General features: G+C 44.0%; 1 protein-coding gene across 5 annotated transcripts in view; it reads left to right on the top strand.

Moving 5' to 3' along the window:
- Positions 1 to 12302, top strand: part of Camta1 (calmodulin binding transcription activator 1) — a 762517-nt gene that overhangs the window by 727964 nt on the left and 22251 nt on the right. For 4 of the 5 annotated variants that reach the window (XM_076861377.2, XM_076861374.2, XM_076861376.1 and 1 more), the window contains 5 exons: positions 2547 to 2698; positions 5550 to 5746; positions 6131 to 6209; positions 6533 to 6848; positions 7213 to 7736. In XM_076861377.2, the coding sequence (XP_076717492.1) occupies positions 2547 to 2698; positions 5550 to 5746; positions 6131 to 6209; positions 6533 to 6848; positions 7213 to 7736 (1268 nt within the window). The remainder of the gene's footprint in view (positions 1 to 2546; positions 2699 to 5549; positions 5747 to 6130; positions 6210 to 6532; positions 6849 to 7212; positions 7737 to 12302) is intronic. The other variant, XM_076861379.1, reaches the window with a different exon arrangement.

The following is a 12302-nucleotide window of genomic DNA, read 5'->3' as shown; positions in this document are numbered from 1 at the left end:
TGTGAGGTTTTTGGATTCCTGGTGTTTTCCACTAGTGGCCATGTAGGGGCACCCCCCTCTTCCACAAAAAGTCTTAACTGGGCTTCTCCAGAAATCTTCACCATGACTGATTTTAGGACTGTCAGCAAGAGTCTGTACAAAAGAGTTCAATGTAGATAAACTCCCTATTTTCATATTGCCCAGTTTTACTTGGCCATTGGCCGGGAAGAAATCACCACTCCAGGTGCTGGACAGCCCCTCACTAGGTTTTCACAAATGTATCTAGTATAGTAGTTTGTAGAAATGTGTAAATAAGCCTCTGGCCTTGAGCTGGGCTTCACAGAGATGACTACATTTATAAGATAAGAGAAGTTACCAACTGGGCTCCCTGGTAACAGCTGGCAGAGGGAGGAAAGAAAGGGGAGAAGCCGCTCTCCCTTCTCAGGTATTGTCCTTGAAGAGTTAACTTGCCCAGAACAGTGAAAGAAAAAGCTGCTTTTATGTGAACTTCTGCAGACTCTGAACTTCTGAGCCCCTCCCCTTACATGCTGGGTATAAAATTCTGAAACTACCTGAACCCATGAACTTGGGGTTCAGGGGATTGATTGATTACAACAGAAGCTGTGCCCTCTGAACCTGGCTGCAGCCAAATAAAACTGTTTCCTGCCGTCTTAGGTGCCTTGCCTCGTCTGTCCCTACAACAATCACAGGGTAAAAATGGCCACAGGCAGATGACCACAGGAAAAATTTATTCCAACTTGTTAACATGCTGTTTGCCTGTATTTAACATTGTGTGTGAAATTGGAACAAAGATGTTATTTTCACTTTAAAAGAGGATTTTTCTTTCAGTATTGTTCCTGGAGAAATAAGGATTCTTGAAAACAGTACCTTGTTTGTGTGGCTTGTGATATAAAATTGATTTGCTGTTAAGTCAGTGCTGGGAATTGCCTGCAGAAAGGGTATTTCCTATGTGTTTACCTAGCTGAGCCTCCTGGAAAGAGAGTACCTTTGTCCCCTAGGTGGGACAAAGTGCCTGTGCCTCTTCCCTCTTAAAAACTCTTCATTCCTGTTGTCATGTGAAGGTTAAACTGGGTCCTAGAGACACACAGATGAGCTACCCTCTCATGCCTCACTTACCTCAGGTGATGGTTTAGAGTCTGAGCCCCTGAGGGCAAAGCAAGGGAGGGCTGCAAGAGGCTCCTGCAAGGGGTGGCCCTGCCCTTCCTTCTCATTCACGTGCAGTGGTCACTTGGCCCTCTGGTCTTGGTGTCTGTGGCCTGGATGGTGAGGAACACTGACCCAGGTGGCTCCTTCCTTCACTCAGAGGGCAGGTCTAGTAAGTAGCTGTGCCAGTGCAGTTTGAGAAGCTGTCATCACAGCTCTTGAGTTGCTAAAGATGATGGTGGCTAGCCCGCTGAACCTGGGAGGTGGCGTGCTCTGAGCACGTGTGCCTCGTAACCCACGCAGTTCTCAAGCAGTTCTCTGCTGGCCCTTTCCAGAGCGGAGGAAGCTGAGGCACCAGAAGTTTTGTTTGAGTTGTGCAGTTATCATAAGGCAGAGCCAGGGTTCTGGGCAGCTGTGCCCTGTTTAGTTCGTGCCCACTTCTCCAACCCTGTGCTCTCCGTCATTGTGGTCAGCCACCAGACACCCTGGTCCTCTAGTGACGTACCTCAGGGCCTTTGCATTTGTCCCACTTCTGGTCCACTCCAGTGTTACCTTTCCTGACTGACTGAAGTTCTGCCCCCACCTGTTGCTCTTTACCACATCTTCCTGCTTCCCTGCTTTTCCCAGTCTGCCTATCAGAGCAGGAGGTGGCTGCCTCGGTCTGTTCACTGACAAGGTGGATGTGTGCTTGTGTGTGCATGAACATGTGGGTGAAGATGTGTGAAGGTGCAGGTGCGTGTGTTCTGGTCTTGCCTCATGGCATGGAACCTCAGCTCATCTCTTGAGTTGTAGTCCTAGCTCCAACAGTGACGTCTTCTTTTTTTTCAAGTGGAGGTGAAGTACTTGTGTGTGTTTGACAGAAATACGCGTTAAAAGAAACATGTAAGAATCTTAGGTAGTGAATGATACAGTCTCTAGAATGTAGTGTAAAACTATAGCCTGGCTCAGGAAACTTTTTTTACTTTGTTGTAAAAACTCATTGCTTAGACAAGGCAGATAGTACTGTTTTCTGGGATTGATAGCTCCTCCTCTCCTGCACCACCACTTCTCCACTAGTGCTTGTTAAATGATAGTCACTTGGCATGTTCACTCCAGGGCATGCTCCCAGATCTCTTCAAGGTAGTTGTTGGGAATTTGACAGAGATGGAGTGACAGGAAACCAAAAGCAGGATCTTTGACACAAAGGGATTTTTTGTGCTTTTGGCTGGGAACTTCAGCCTGCCATAGATGTCAGTCTTCGGTTGGGGTCATCTCTGTACTGGGGACCTGGCCTGAACAGTGATCCCTGATTGGGAGAGTTACTGATGGCCTTTTGGATGCCAGTTCTGCAAGCTGGCACAGACCATAGGTCAAGTGCTTTTCTTCCAGAACACAACCTCACTCCTCCTCCTGTCCTGTCCTAGATAACCAGTTCAGGATGTCCATCCTGGAGAGACTGGAGCAGATGGAAAGGAGGATGGCGGAGATGACGGGCTCCCAGCAGCACAAACAGGCCAGCGGAGGAGGCAGCAGCGGAGGTGGCAACGGGAGCGGGACTGCAGGGAGTCCAGCTCAGGTAGGAACCTGTGCTGTCCGTCTCCCACTCGGTTAGTGTCTTGTTGACATGGGAGCCAATCCTGGGCCCCTCCCCTGCACAGATGGCATTCTGGTACTGAACTCCTGAGTGTTATGAAGGTAGCCTTAGAGCTGAGGGGCTTCTCACTTGCTTCCTCCCTAATCTTCAGGTTGTTTTTACTGGTCTCAGAATTCACTGCTGGCTCCCGGCAGCAGGATTGAGGGCATCAGTTCAGAAGGAGGCTGGTTGGTGACTCTGATCTGCTTGGGCTCAGAATCAGTCTCTGTCTTAAAGATGAGCCTAAAAGATAATTCAGTAATTCATAAGCCTCAAGAAGACCATGTGGAAAGGGCCCAGGACATTCTCTGGAATCATCGTTTAGCGTGCAGTAACATTGTACGTCAGAGTGTCTTTCATGTCGTCTTTTCAACAGTTGCATGAGGAGCGTACCAAGTGCAGGGAAATTACCAAACATTGGTTTGGTTCTCTTGTCTTGAAGCTTTGTATATGAGTCACTTAGGAACTTCAATTCTGGGACGTCTCCTAGGCAGAAACTTTCCCAAGAGACCTCATGACGAAGTTAAAAGTCCTGGTAGTGTTTCTTCCCTTCACTATTCAGTTGCTGCCTGAAGACCTCAAATAACCCCCCATCTTGCTCTTCAAGATGAATGAGGATTTCTTTTGCAGAATTCTCACTTTTAAGTGAATATTTTCCACTTTGCAATTCTTATGAATATCAAGTATTTGTGATATTTTTAATAACAGATGAAAGAAAAGCATAGTATTCCATACCCAAAACTCTTCTCTTAAATTTTCTTCTAATTTCTCCTCTGTCTTCACAAAAAGTGGAAAGAAGAGTCTTGGCACATTGTAAACTCTTGTGAAGCCAAGATAGCTCCTTTTTCCCTGAATTACTAAGTGTTATAAAGAAAGTGATTGTTGTTTAAGGTAATTCATGGCTGAAATGAGAATTTCCCATAGAACCTTTTCCTTTCACCCACACAGGATGCATAAAGGGGGTGGCATATTGTATTTTAAAGCCCATGCATTCAGCCGCTGGCCTGTAACCTGATCTCATGTTAACTGCTATTGAATACTGTCATCAGCTTGCATTGGTATCAATAATATTTTTGCCATATATGATAGAGACAGAGCTGTTTTTGTTTAATTTAAGAAAATCCTTGCTCTTCCTTCATTGGCTGGTGATTTGGCATTTTGGGTGTGAGAGAGTGGTATATGCAGAGCCGCTCTGCCTGGCCGCCTTCAGCATGGTCAAGTGACAGTGTTGGGATTGCCCAGGGTACTCCTTCGGGACGTCTTCACAGCTCTGACAAGGATAACATTGCATGCCGCATTTGCCTTTTTATTTTTGGAGGCATTTTTTTCCACATTTAAAAATAAAGAGCAATGTTGAACAACAGTATCTCTGTACTAATTGGATTCTATGGAGTTCATTGCCAGAAAAAAATACTTTAAAAATAACACGAGAGATGCAAATGAGGCTGAAAGTGCCATTTATCTGGGAGAGTGTTAAACATAAAACCACTGCCACAGGGACTAAGATGAGCTGTTGAGGTTACTGACGTTGGTTTTGTTTTTCTTCCTTTACAACTGATTCCTGGGAAGAAGGCCACGTGGTTCACTTTAGTGCATTTCTCCTCCTTGTGTGCCTTTATTGTTTCTAACAACACTTAAACTCCAGGAACTCTCATGCTTTTCCAGGATGCTCTTTTATTTTATTTTTTTTTTATTAGTTGCTCAAAACATTACAATGATCTTGACATATCATACATTTGATTCAAAAGGGTATGAATTTTTTTTCCACATGTACAGATTGCAGTATCACATTGGTTTTACAGCCACATTTATACATACAGCCATATTAGTGTCTATTGTATTCTGCTACCCTTCCTATTCCCCCTCCCCTCCCTTCCCCTCCCATCACCTCTCTCTACTCACTCTATGACACTTTCCTCTCTCTCTCTCTTTTTTTCTTCCTAACACCATCTTATATGTAGTTTTGCATAACAATGGGGGTCTCCTTCTATCTTCCGTGCGATTCCCCTTCTCTCTCCCATTCCCATGCATCTCTCATCCCTATTTAATGGTAATCTTCTTCTCATGCTCTTCCTCCCTTCTCTGTTTTGAGTTGCCCCCCTCCCCTTATATATAAGAAGACATTCGGCACTTGCTCCTTAGGGATTGGCTAGCTTCACTCAGCATAATCTGCTCTAATGCCATCCATTGCCCTGCAAATGCCATGATTTTGTTTTTGTTTTTTTTTTAGTGCTGAGTAATATTCCATTGTGTATAAATTCCATTTTTTTTTTTTATCCATTCATCTATTGAAGGGCATCTGGGTTGGTTCCACAGTCTAGCTATTGTGAATTGTGCTGCTATGAACATTGATGTAGCTGTGTCCCAGGATGCTCTTTTAAAAAGTAGAAATTGTTATCAGATATTTTTAAGTGTTTATTTAGGGGAAAACACCCACATCTAGGTAACTTGACTTTCAGAAGAAGTCAGGGAGGGAACTATAGGGAAACTAGAGCCTTTTTCTTTTTTTTTTTTTTTTTTTAGCAGCATACATTTTCCCCAAGATGGTGAGCATGGAGTTCAGAGTTGGAGTCCTGGCTGTGGTAGATGCTGGTTTTACCAGTGATGGAACTTAACCTAGTGCTCTGACTTTGGAGGCGTGCTGCCCATTCTGTTCTCTATCCCATCCTGTTCTATTTGTCTGTTTTCTGTTTCTAGTTGCTAATCACAAAGCATTTGCTTCTCCTGTGTCAAAATTTGGATATGGTAAAGTGGCTGTGGTCCTCCTATTATAATGTGTACTTGTCTATGACAGTGTACTTCTGGGACGGGGACCTTGGGGAGCTGCTTCGAGAGTCGTGTGGTTGTTGTGTGTGAGAAGATGATGAGCCGGGCCTGCTGGGCCAAGTCCAAGCATCTGATCCATTCCAAGACTTTCCGTGGAATGACCCTCTTGCACCTGGCTGCTGCCCAAGGCTACGCCACCCTGATCCAGACCCTCATCAAGTGGCGGTAAGGCTGGGGTGCAAATGACAAGTCATCTTCACCTACCAGAACACAGCTGCTAGAGGGATTTCACTGATGGGGAGACAGCAGTGCCACTCAGCTTTCTAGGCTGGGAGCAAAAGGCTTTCTTGGAGGACAGTTTCCAAGACACAATATGATTGTGCCCAAGAATTCCTGGGTGAGGTACTAACTAAATGCTGTATTTTACATTTCCTGTGGGCTCCTAGCCAGATGGAGAATCCAAGCTACCTCGGAAATCCCACTCTATTTTTTCACATTAGGGAGATTAGATGCCTAGTTTAGTTTCATTTTGTGGGGTTTCATAATACTCTAATATTTCCTTTTAACATGGATTAATCGTGTAATAACTTCTGGTGCCGTCCCTTCCAGCACGAAGCATGCAGATAGCATTGATTTGGAACTGGAAGTCGACCCCTTGAATGTGGACCATTTCTCCTGTACTCCTCTGGTAAGGAATAGGTTTATTTATCCCCCTAATCATTTTCTCAGACCGGTGTAGGGACTCTTTTGGGATCTGAGAACAACGCGGAAAAGATGGGTTGTTATGTTACAGTTTTCTTAGGGTGAATTTAACTGTGTACTGAACTGTGAGTGCCCAGTGTCATCCCTCGGTGATACAGGGCATTTATCAGAGGTGCTTTGTGATGAAAACATTGAATGGCCCTACCAAGATTGCCAGCAAGGACCAGTTTGTGAGTTGACAGCCATAGCAAGAGTACAGTAGAGCTTCAAACTCTTATTGAGAATGCTTTCTCTGCCCTTCTGTCTTAGATGTGGGCATGTGCCCTAGGGCACTTGGAAGCTGCTGTCGTGCTGTACAAGTGGGACCGTCGGGCCATCTCCATTCCAGACTCTCTGGGAAGACTGCCTTTGGGTATTGCTAGATCAAGAGGTCACGTGAAACTAGCAGAGTGTCTGGAGCACCTGCAGAGGGACGAGCAGGCTCAGCTGGGACAGACCCCCAGGATCCATTGTCCTCCAAGTGAAGAGCCAAGTACAGATAGCTGGATGGCCCAGTGGCACAGTGAGGCCATGAGCTCTCCAGAAATATCCAAAGGAGTCACTGTTATTGCAAGTACCAACCCAGGTAAAGCTTTAGAGTTTCTGTATCTCAGAGTTTGCTTTCATGCCACTGCCCTCAGAAAAGTTTATAGGATATTCACATATTTTTAAGGGTTATTTTTTTAATGTTTTTGGTATTCCTTTAAAAATGCTTAGTGACCCGCCCCCATATGGAAAATAACAGAAATTCTGTGTTCATGCAAAAGTACACGTTTTTGAAGGAGAACTATCTGAGTACTATGTGTGCTGCTGGGGAATATTTAAGCCTTAGGGATGTGTCTTGAGCTCCAGCTTTGCACTTTGTCTCTCAGGCATAGAGAAAGTGTTAATTCTTGAGGATTCCTACTTTTATCGCCTGTCCTGACTGTCCTTTCTACTGTACTTTTCAGAGCTGAGAAGACCTCGGTCTGAACCCTCTAATTACTACAGCAGTGAGAGCCACAAAGATTATCCGGCTCCCAAAAAGCATAAATTGAACCCTGAGTACTTCCAGGCAAGGCAGGAGAAGCTGCTTTCCACTGCACTGAGTCTGGAACAGCCAAATATCAGGAAGCAGAGCCCTAGTTCTAAGCAGTCTGTCCCCGAGACAATCAGCCCCAGTGAAGGAGTGAGGGACTACAGCCGGGAACTCTCCCCTCCCACTCCAGAGACTGCAGCATTCCAAGCCTCTGGATCTCAGCCTGTAGTAAAGTGGAGTTCCAAAGATCTTTACATTGGTGTGTCTACAGTACAGGTGACTGGAAATCCGAAGGGGACCAGTGTAGGAAAGGACACGGCACCTTCACAGGTGCGTCCACGGGAACCAATGAGTGTCCTGATGATGGCTAACAGAGAGGTGGTGAATACAGAGATGGGGTCCTACCGTGATAGTGCAGAAAACGAGGAATGCTCACAGCCCATGGATGACATTCAGGTGAGCTCTGCTCAGGTAAGCTGCAAAGGCCACAACCTAGAGTCGCTGTGGTCTTTAGGTTCATTTCCAAGGGTCATGTAATTTTTCTCCCTGGTGGAGGGGTAGAAGTCTGGTCTTAGCTGGGTGTGGTAGCACATGCCTGTAATCCCAGCAGTGCTCCAGAGGCTGAGGCAGGAAGGTCACAAGTTCAAGGGCAGCCTCAACAAATTAGTGAGGCCCTAAGAAATTTAACAAGACTCTGTCTCAAATGAAAAATTAAAAAAGGGCCGGGGATGTGGCTCAGTGGTTAAGCACCCCTGGGTTCAATCTCTGGTACCAAAAAAAAAGAAGAAGAAGAAGAAGAAGAAGTCTGGCTTAATGCTTGAGAGCTTTGAAGTATCTTCTTTCCTGGGGCTTTTGTTTTCCTTCAGTGAAACCAGGCACTGTGCAGAGGGCCTGAACATCAGGGCCCAGGTCTCAGCAAAGCCTTTCCTCTTGGCACCAGCTCTTCGGAATTCACGTGACCCTACAGTATGTCACCTGCTTCCTCCTTGCATCCAGGATGATGGGCTTCACTGTTTTAAGGCCGTAAAAATAGCTAGCTGGGAAGCCTACACATACAATTTCTATTATCAAAGTGACTTTGATTGGCATAGCCATCATCTAGCTATTATAAAGGGCATATAGGGCATGAGGCACTCATGAAATGCAGTAAAACATCTCTAAAGCTGATAATGGACTGCCCTTATAATGTGGAGAACACAGAATCCTCTTAAGGCATTAAACTCATTACAGATTAAAAGAATATGTACTGAAGTAAACTTGACAGTAGGCTAATAGCAAATTCCATTAACTAAAATATGTAAGGGCAGGGTTGGGAAAGAATGTAGTTCAGTGGTAAAGCACTTGCCCAGGTTGTGCAAGACCCTGGGTTCAATCCCTGGTACTACTAAATAAATAAACAAAATTACAGAGGAGGTTGAAAGGAAACAGGAGCACATATGATAGAATTCCTCTCTTTCCAACTTCCCATTGATCTAACCCAAAACAAATACAAAAGGAGAAACAGCCTGCTAGGAATTCAGCAGGGAACCCGTGCCTGTGGAAGTGGTGGAGCCGGAGGGCCATGTAGAAGCTCCTCTGTCCTGGCCAGCATACCTAGCAGAGGTCTGAGTGCTGAGCCGCTCCCAATGACTGTCCTCTGCCAGTCAGCACAGGAGGAGAAGCAGGCATGCTTACCTGAGCTCCTGTTCCTGGTGGACAGAAGGCCCACTACTAATCTCTAACCCTGCAGTCTTGGGGAAGCCTGCCAAATTAAATAATGTTTTAGACAAAGAGCTGGCAAACTGCTTCTGTAAGGGCCAGATAATGAATAATTGTGGGCTTCGTGGACCATAGAAACTTTGTCATAACTATTTAATCTGCTGTATCGCAGGAGCACCCATATAAAGTAGTAAATGAGTGTGTATGGCCACATTCCAGGAAAACTTTATTTACACAGGTAGCTGGCTGGATTCAGCCTGGTATAGTTTGCCAAATCCTGTTTTAGACAGTTCCTGTCGGAAGCCATTCCAGATGTCAATACTATGCTATCCAGAGCTGTGTTTATAAATATAAATGTAGCAGTTTGAAAATTGGTGGCTCGGAGGAGGGAGACTGAGACGAGCATGCAGTGCCATCCAGCAGAGCTTTCTGCCCTGTGAAATGTGCTGTAGGTGCCACACTCTGGAAGCCCCTTGCCATGGGAGGCACTGAGCCCTTGAAGTAAGGCGGTGAAATTCAGTAGCTGGACTTCTCATTCTGCTTAAGTTTAATTCAAGTTGAAATAGCTGTTGGATGGCACAGCTTTCTAGCGGCTAGCCTTCACGGAAACAGAGTTGATGCAGAAAATAGAAAATAACCTTTAAAAAACTTTTTCAGATTTTCACCAAGTCTTGAGAGAATACTGTTGTGCTAAATGAAGAGCACACATCTGTGAAGAAATCAGCAATCTAAAGAAGTATATTGCCAAATGCAAAAATAACAATTAAAAATAATAAAACAATTTCAGAAACAGCATGACAAGAGTTCTGGAGGGATGATCAGTCAAATCAGTGGCATCAGTATGTCCGTACTTGTTGATTGTGTGGTCGTATGTAGAGGGCATTTCTAGGAAGGGATTCTTTTCGTGGGAGAGGAATAATTTTTAAACAATTTAGAATTAATTCCAAGTTATTTTAACAGACCTAGGGAGGTGGGGAAATAAAGTTCATTAAGGCAGCCCAGTGTTCAGGGAGTGCTGTAGACTTCCTCCCACTGGTGACACGGATAGATAAGCATAGACTGACATACGCTTGTTAAAAATGTCAAGCTAATAGGGACTGTGAAAAATAGGCTACTGAACATCTAAGTTATTAAAGAGAAAAAGAATGGCTCATTTAGGGAAAGTTTAAGGATGGTAACACAGGAAAAACCAGCAATAAGAAATAGTAAATAGGAAAGAATATTGTAAGAATGTTTCAAATGTGATTCATCCACACTTGGGTAAATGATGATTCCATTAAAAGGCAGATTCTTGCTTTTGGTTAAAAAGAAAAGCATATGCTGCTTGTAAGAGACCAACTAAAATGAAAATAAGCAGAAAGAATGGAAATGAAGTGAATGCGATTCATCTCACAGATGAATGAGTATAAAAAGAAAAGGGAGCAGCTGGGGAGGGAGCTGAGTGGCAGAGCTGTGCTTAGCATATGTGAGGCCCTGGGCTCCATCCCCAGCATGAAGAGGGAAAAAAGATAAAGGTACAATGCAAGGCAAGTAATGTACTTACGTACAGCTTTTCCAGAATATCCTGACTGTTATGAGCCATTGTGTTCTTAGCAACATAACCTCTAAGTACCACAGCAAGAACTAGTACATACGGGGCTGGGGCTGGGGCTGGGGCTGGGGCTGGGGCTGGGGCTGGGGCTGAGGCTGAGCAGCAGCGCACTTGCCTGGCATGTGTGAGGCACTGGGTCTGATTCTCAGCACCACATATAAATAAATAGAAGTTTATCAACAACTAAAAATATATATTTAAAAACATTTAAAAAAATAACTAGTAAATACAAAAAAAGTGGAACTGTGGTCATGGTGTGACCCTGATCACCACCTCATAGCTTGTCAGATCACGTGGGTGTGAAAAGGATATGAAACCTTTGAATAGCACAGTTAGGAAGCTCGATTATTTTATACATACGATAGAATTTTATAGATGTGTAATTGATACACATAGTAAATATTTAATTGTTCTTTTCAAATATTGAAGAAATTTTATTAAAATTTCTCATATTCTGGGACACAAAGAGAATTTGAATAAAAACTCAAAGCTGGGCTGGGGCTGTGGCTCAGTGGTAGAGTGCTCGCCTAGCATATGGGAGGTACTGGGTTCAATCCTCAGCACCACATACAAATAAATCAATAAATAAAGGTATTTAAAAGACTAACTTCTTTGACCGCAATGCAAGAAATTTACAGTGCCGTTATTTAGATCTAGTTGCTAAGAGTATTATTTGTTTTAAAGTTGTTTAAATTTCATTACCTTTTGGAGCCATCATAGTAAAAAAAATCAGCTACTTGGTGTCTCAGAATCTTTGCTCACTGTCATATTAAGGTGCTATAGCGGTACATATGCACCATGTGGAGAAGGATGTGGGGTGAATGTACTAATAACCTTCAGGCTACAGAAATTACCTTTTACTATTGATAAAAATTTGCGTATGTGGGCTTAGCTTGTAGCTCAGTGGCAGAGCACTTGCCTAGCATGTGTGAGGCACTGTGTTAGATCCTTGGCACTGCATAAAAAAATAAATGAATAAATTAAAAAAAATTAAAACTGTCGCAGTGACTCATGCCTGTCTCCCAGCTACTTGGAGGCAAGAGATTAGTGGCTTGAGGCCATGAGTTCAAGGTCAGCCTGGGCAACCTTGGAAGGCCCATTCTCATCCAAAACAGAAATAAGAGTCTGAGCACTTTCACAGACAAGGAGTAGAGGCAGGACTTCCTGTTATTTGAGTCACAAACCAAGAGGGCCAATCTAGAAGAAGAAAAATGGGAATTTTTTTTCCTTTTTATGTCTATTACACAAAGTAATTCTTGTTCTTTGAGAAAATTTGGAAAATCATTCAAAGTCAGCATCTCTAACAGCTCTGGAAAGGAGGGCTGTGCAGCCGACCCTGTACTCCCTTCCGGCAGCACTTCCTCAGCCCCCCTCTGCAGTTAGTGTCTGCTCTGCTTGACCCTGAGCAACCACTGATCTGGCTGCATCTCCAGAATTTGGCTTTTTCTAGAAGTTTCTCCTGGATAGAATCGTTCAATATGTAGTCCTCTGTGCCTGGTTCTTGCCACTAAGCACCATGTCCTTGAGATGCACTAGTGTTGCAAGACAAGCATTTTGTCCCTGTGTAGAGCTCCTTCCAGAACATTTTCAGGTGACTTAATACCCTGAACTGCTGTATTCCACTCACCACTTTTGAGAGATATGTCAGGAAACTTTAAAAAATGAGGCTATAGTTCTGATCCTGATTTAAAAAAAAATACTTCATCCAGATGTGCTTTGAGGATTCTTTAGTA

This window comes from Callospermophilus lateralis, chromosome 7, assembly GCF_048772815.1.
Source record: "Callospermophilus lateralis isolate mCalLat2 chromosome 7, mCalLat2.hap1, whole genome shotgun sequence".
NCBI classification, from domain to species: Eukaryota; Metazoa; Chordata; class Mammalia; order Rodentia; family Sciuridae; genus Callospermophilus; species Callospermophilus lateralis.
The sequence above is the reverse complement of the archived record's forward strand: the minus strand, read 5'-3'. Positions and strand labels throughout refer to the sequence as shown.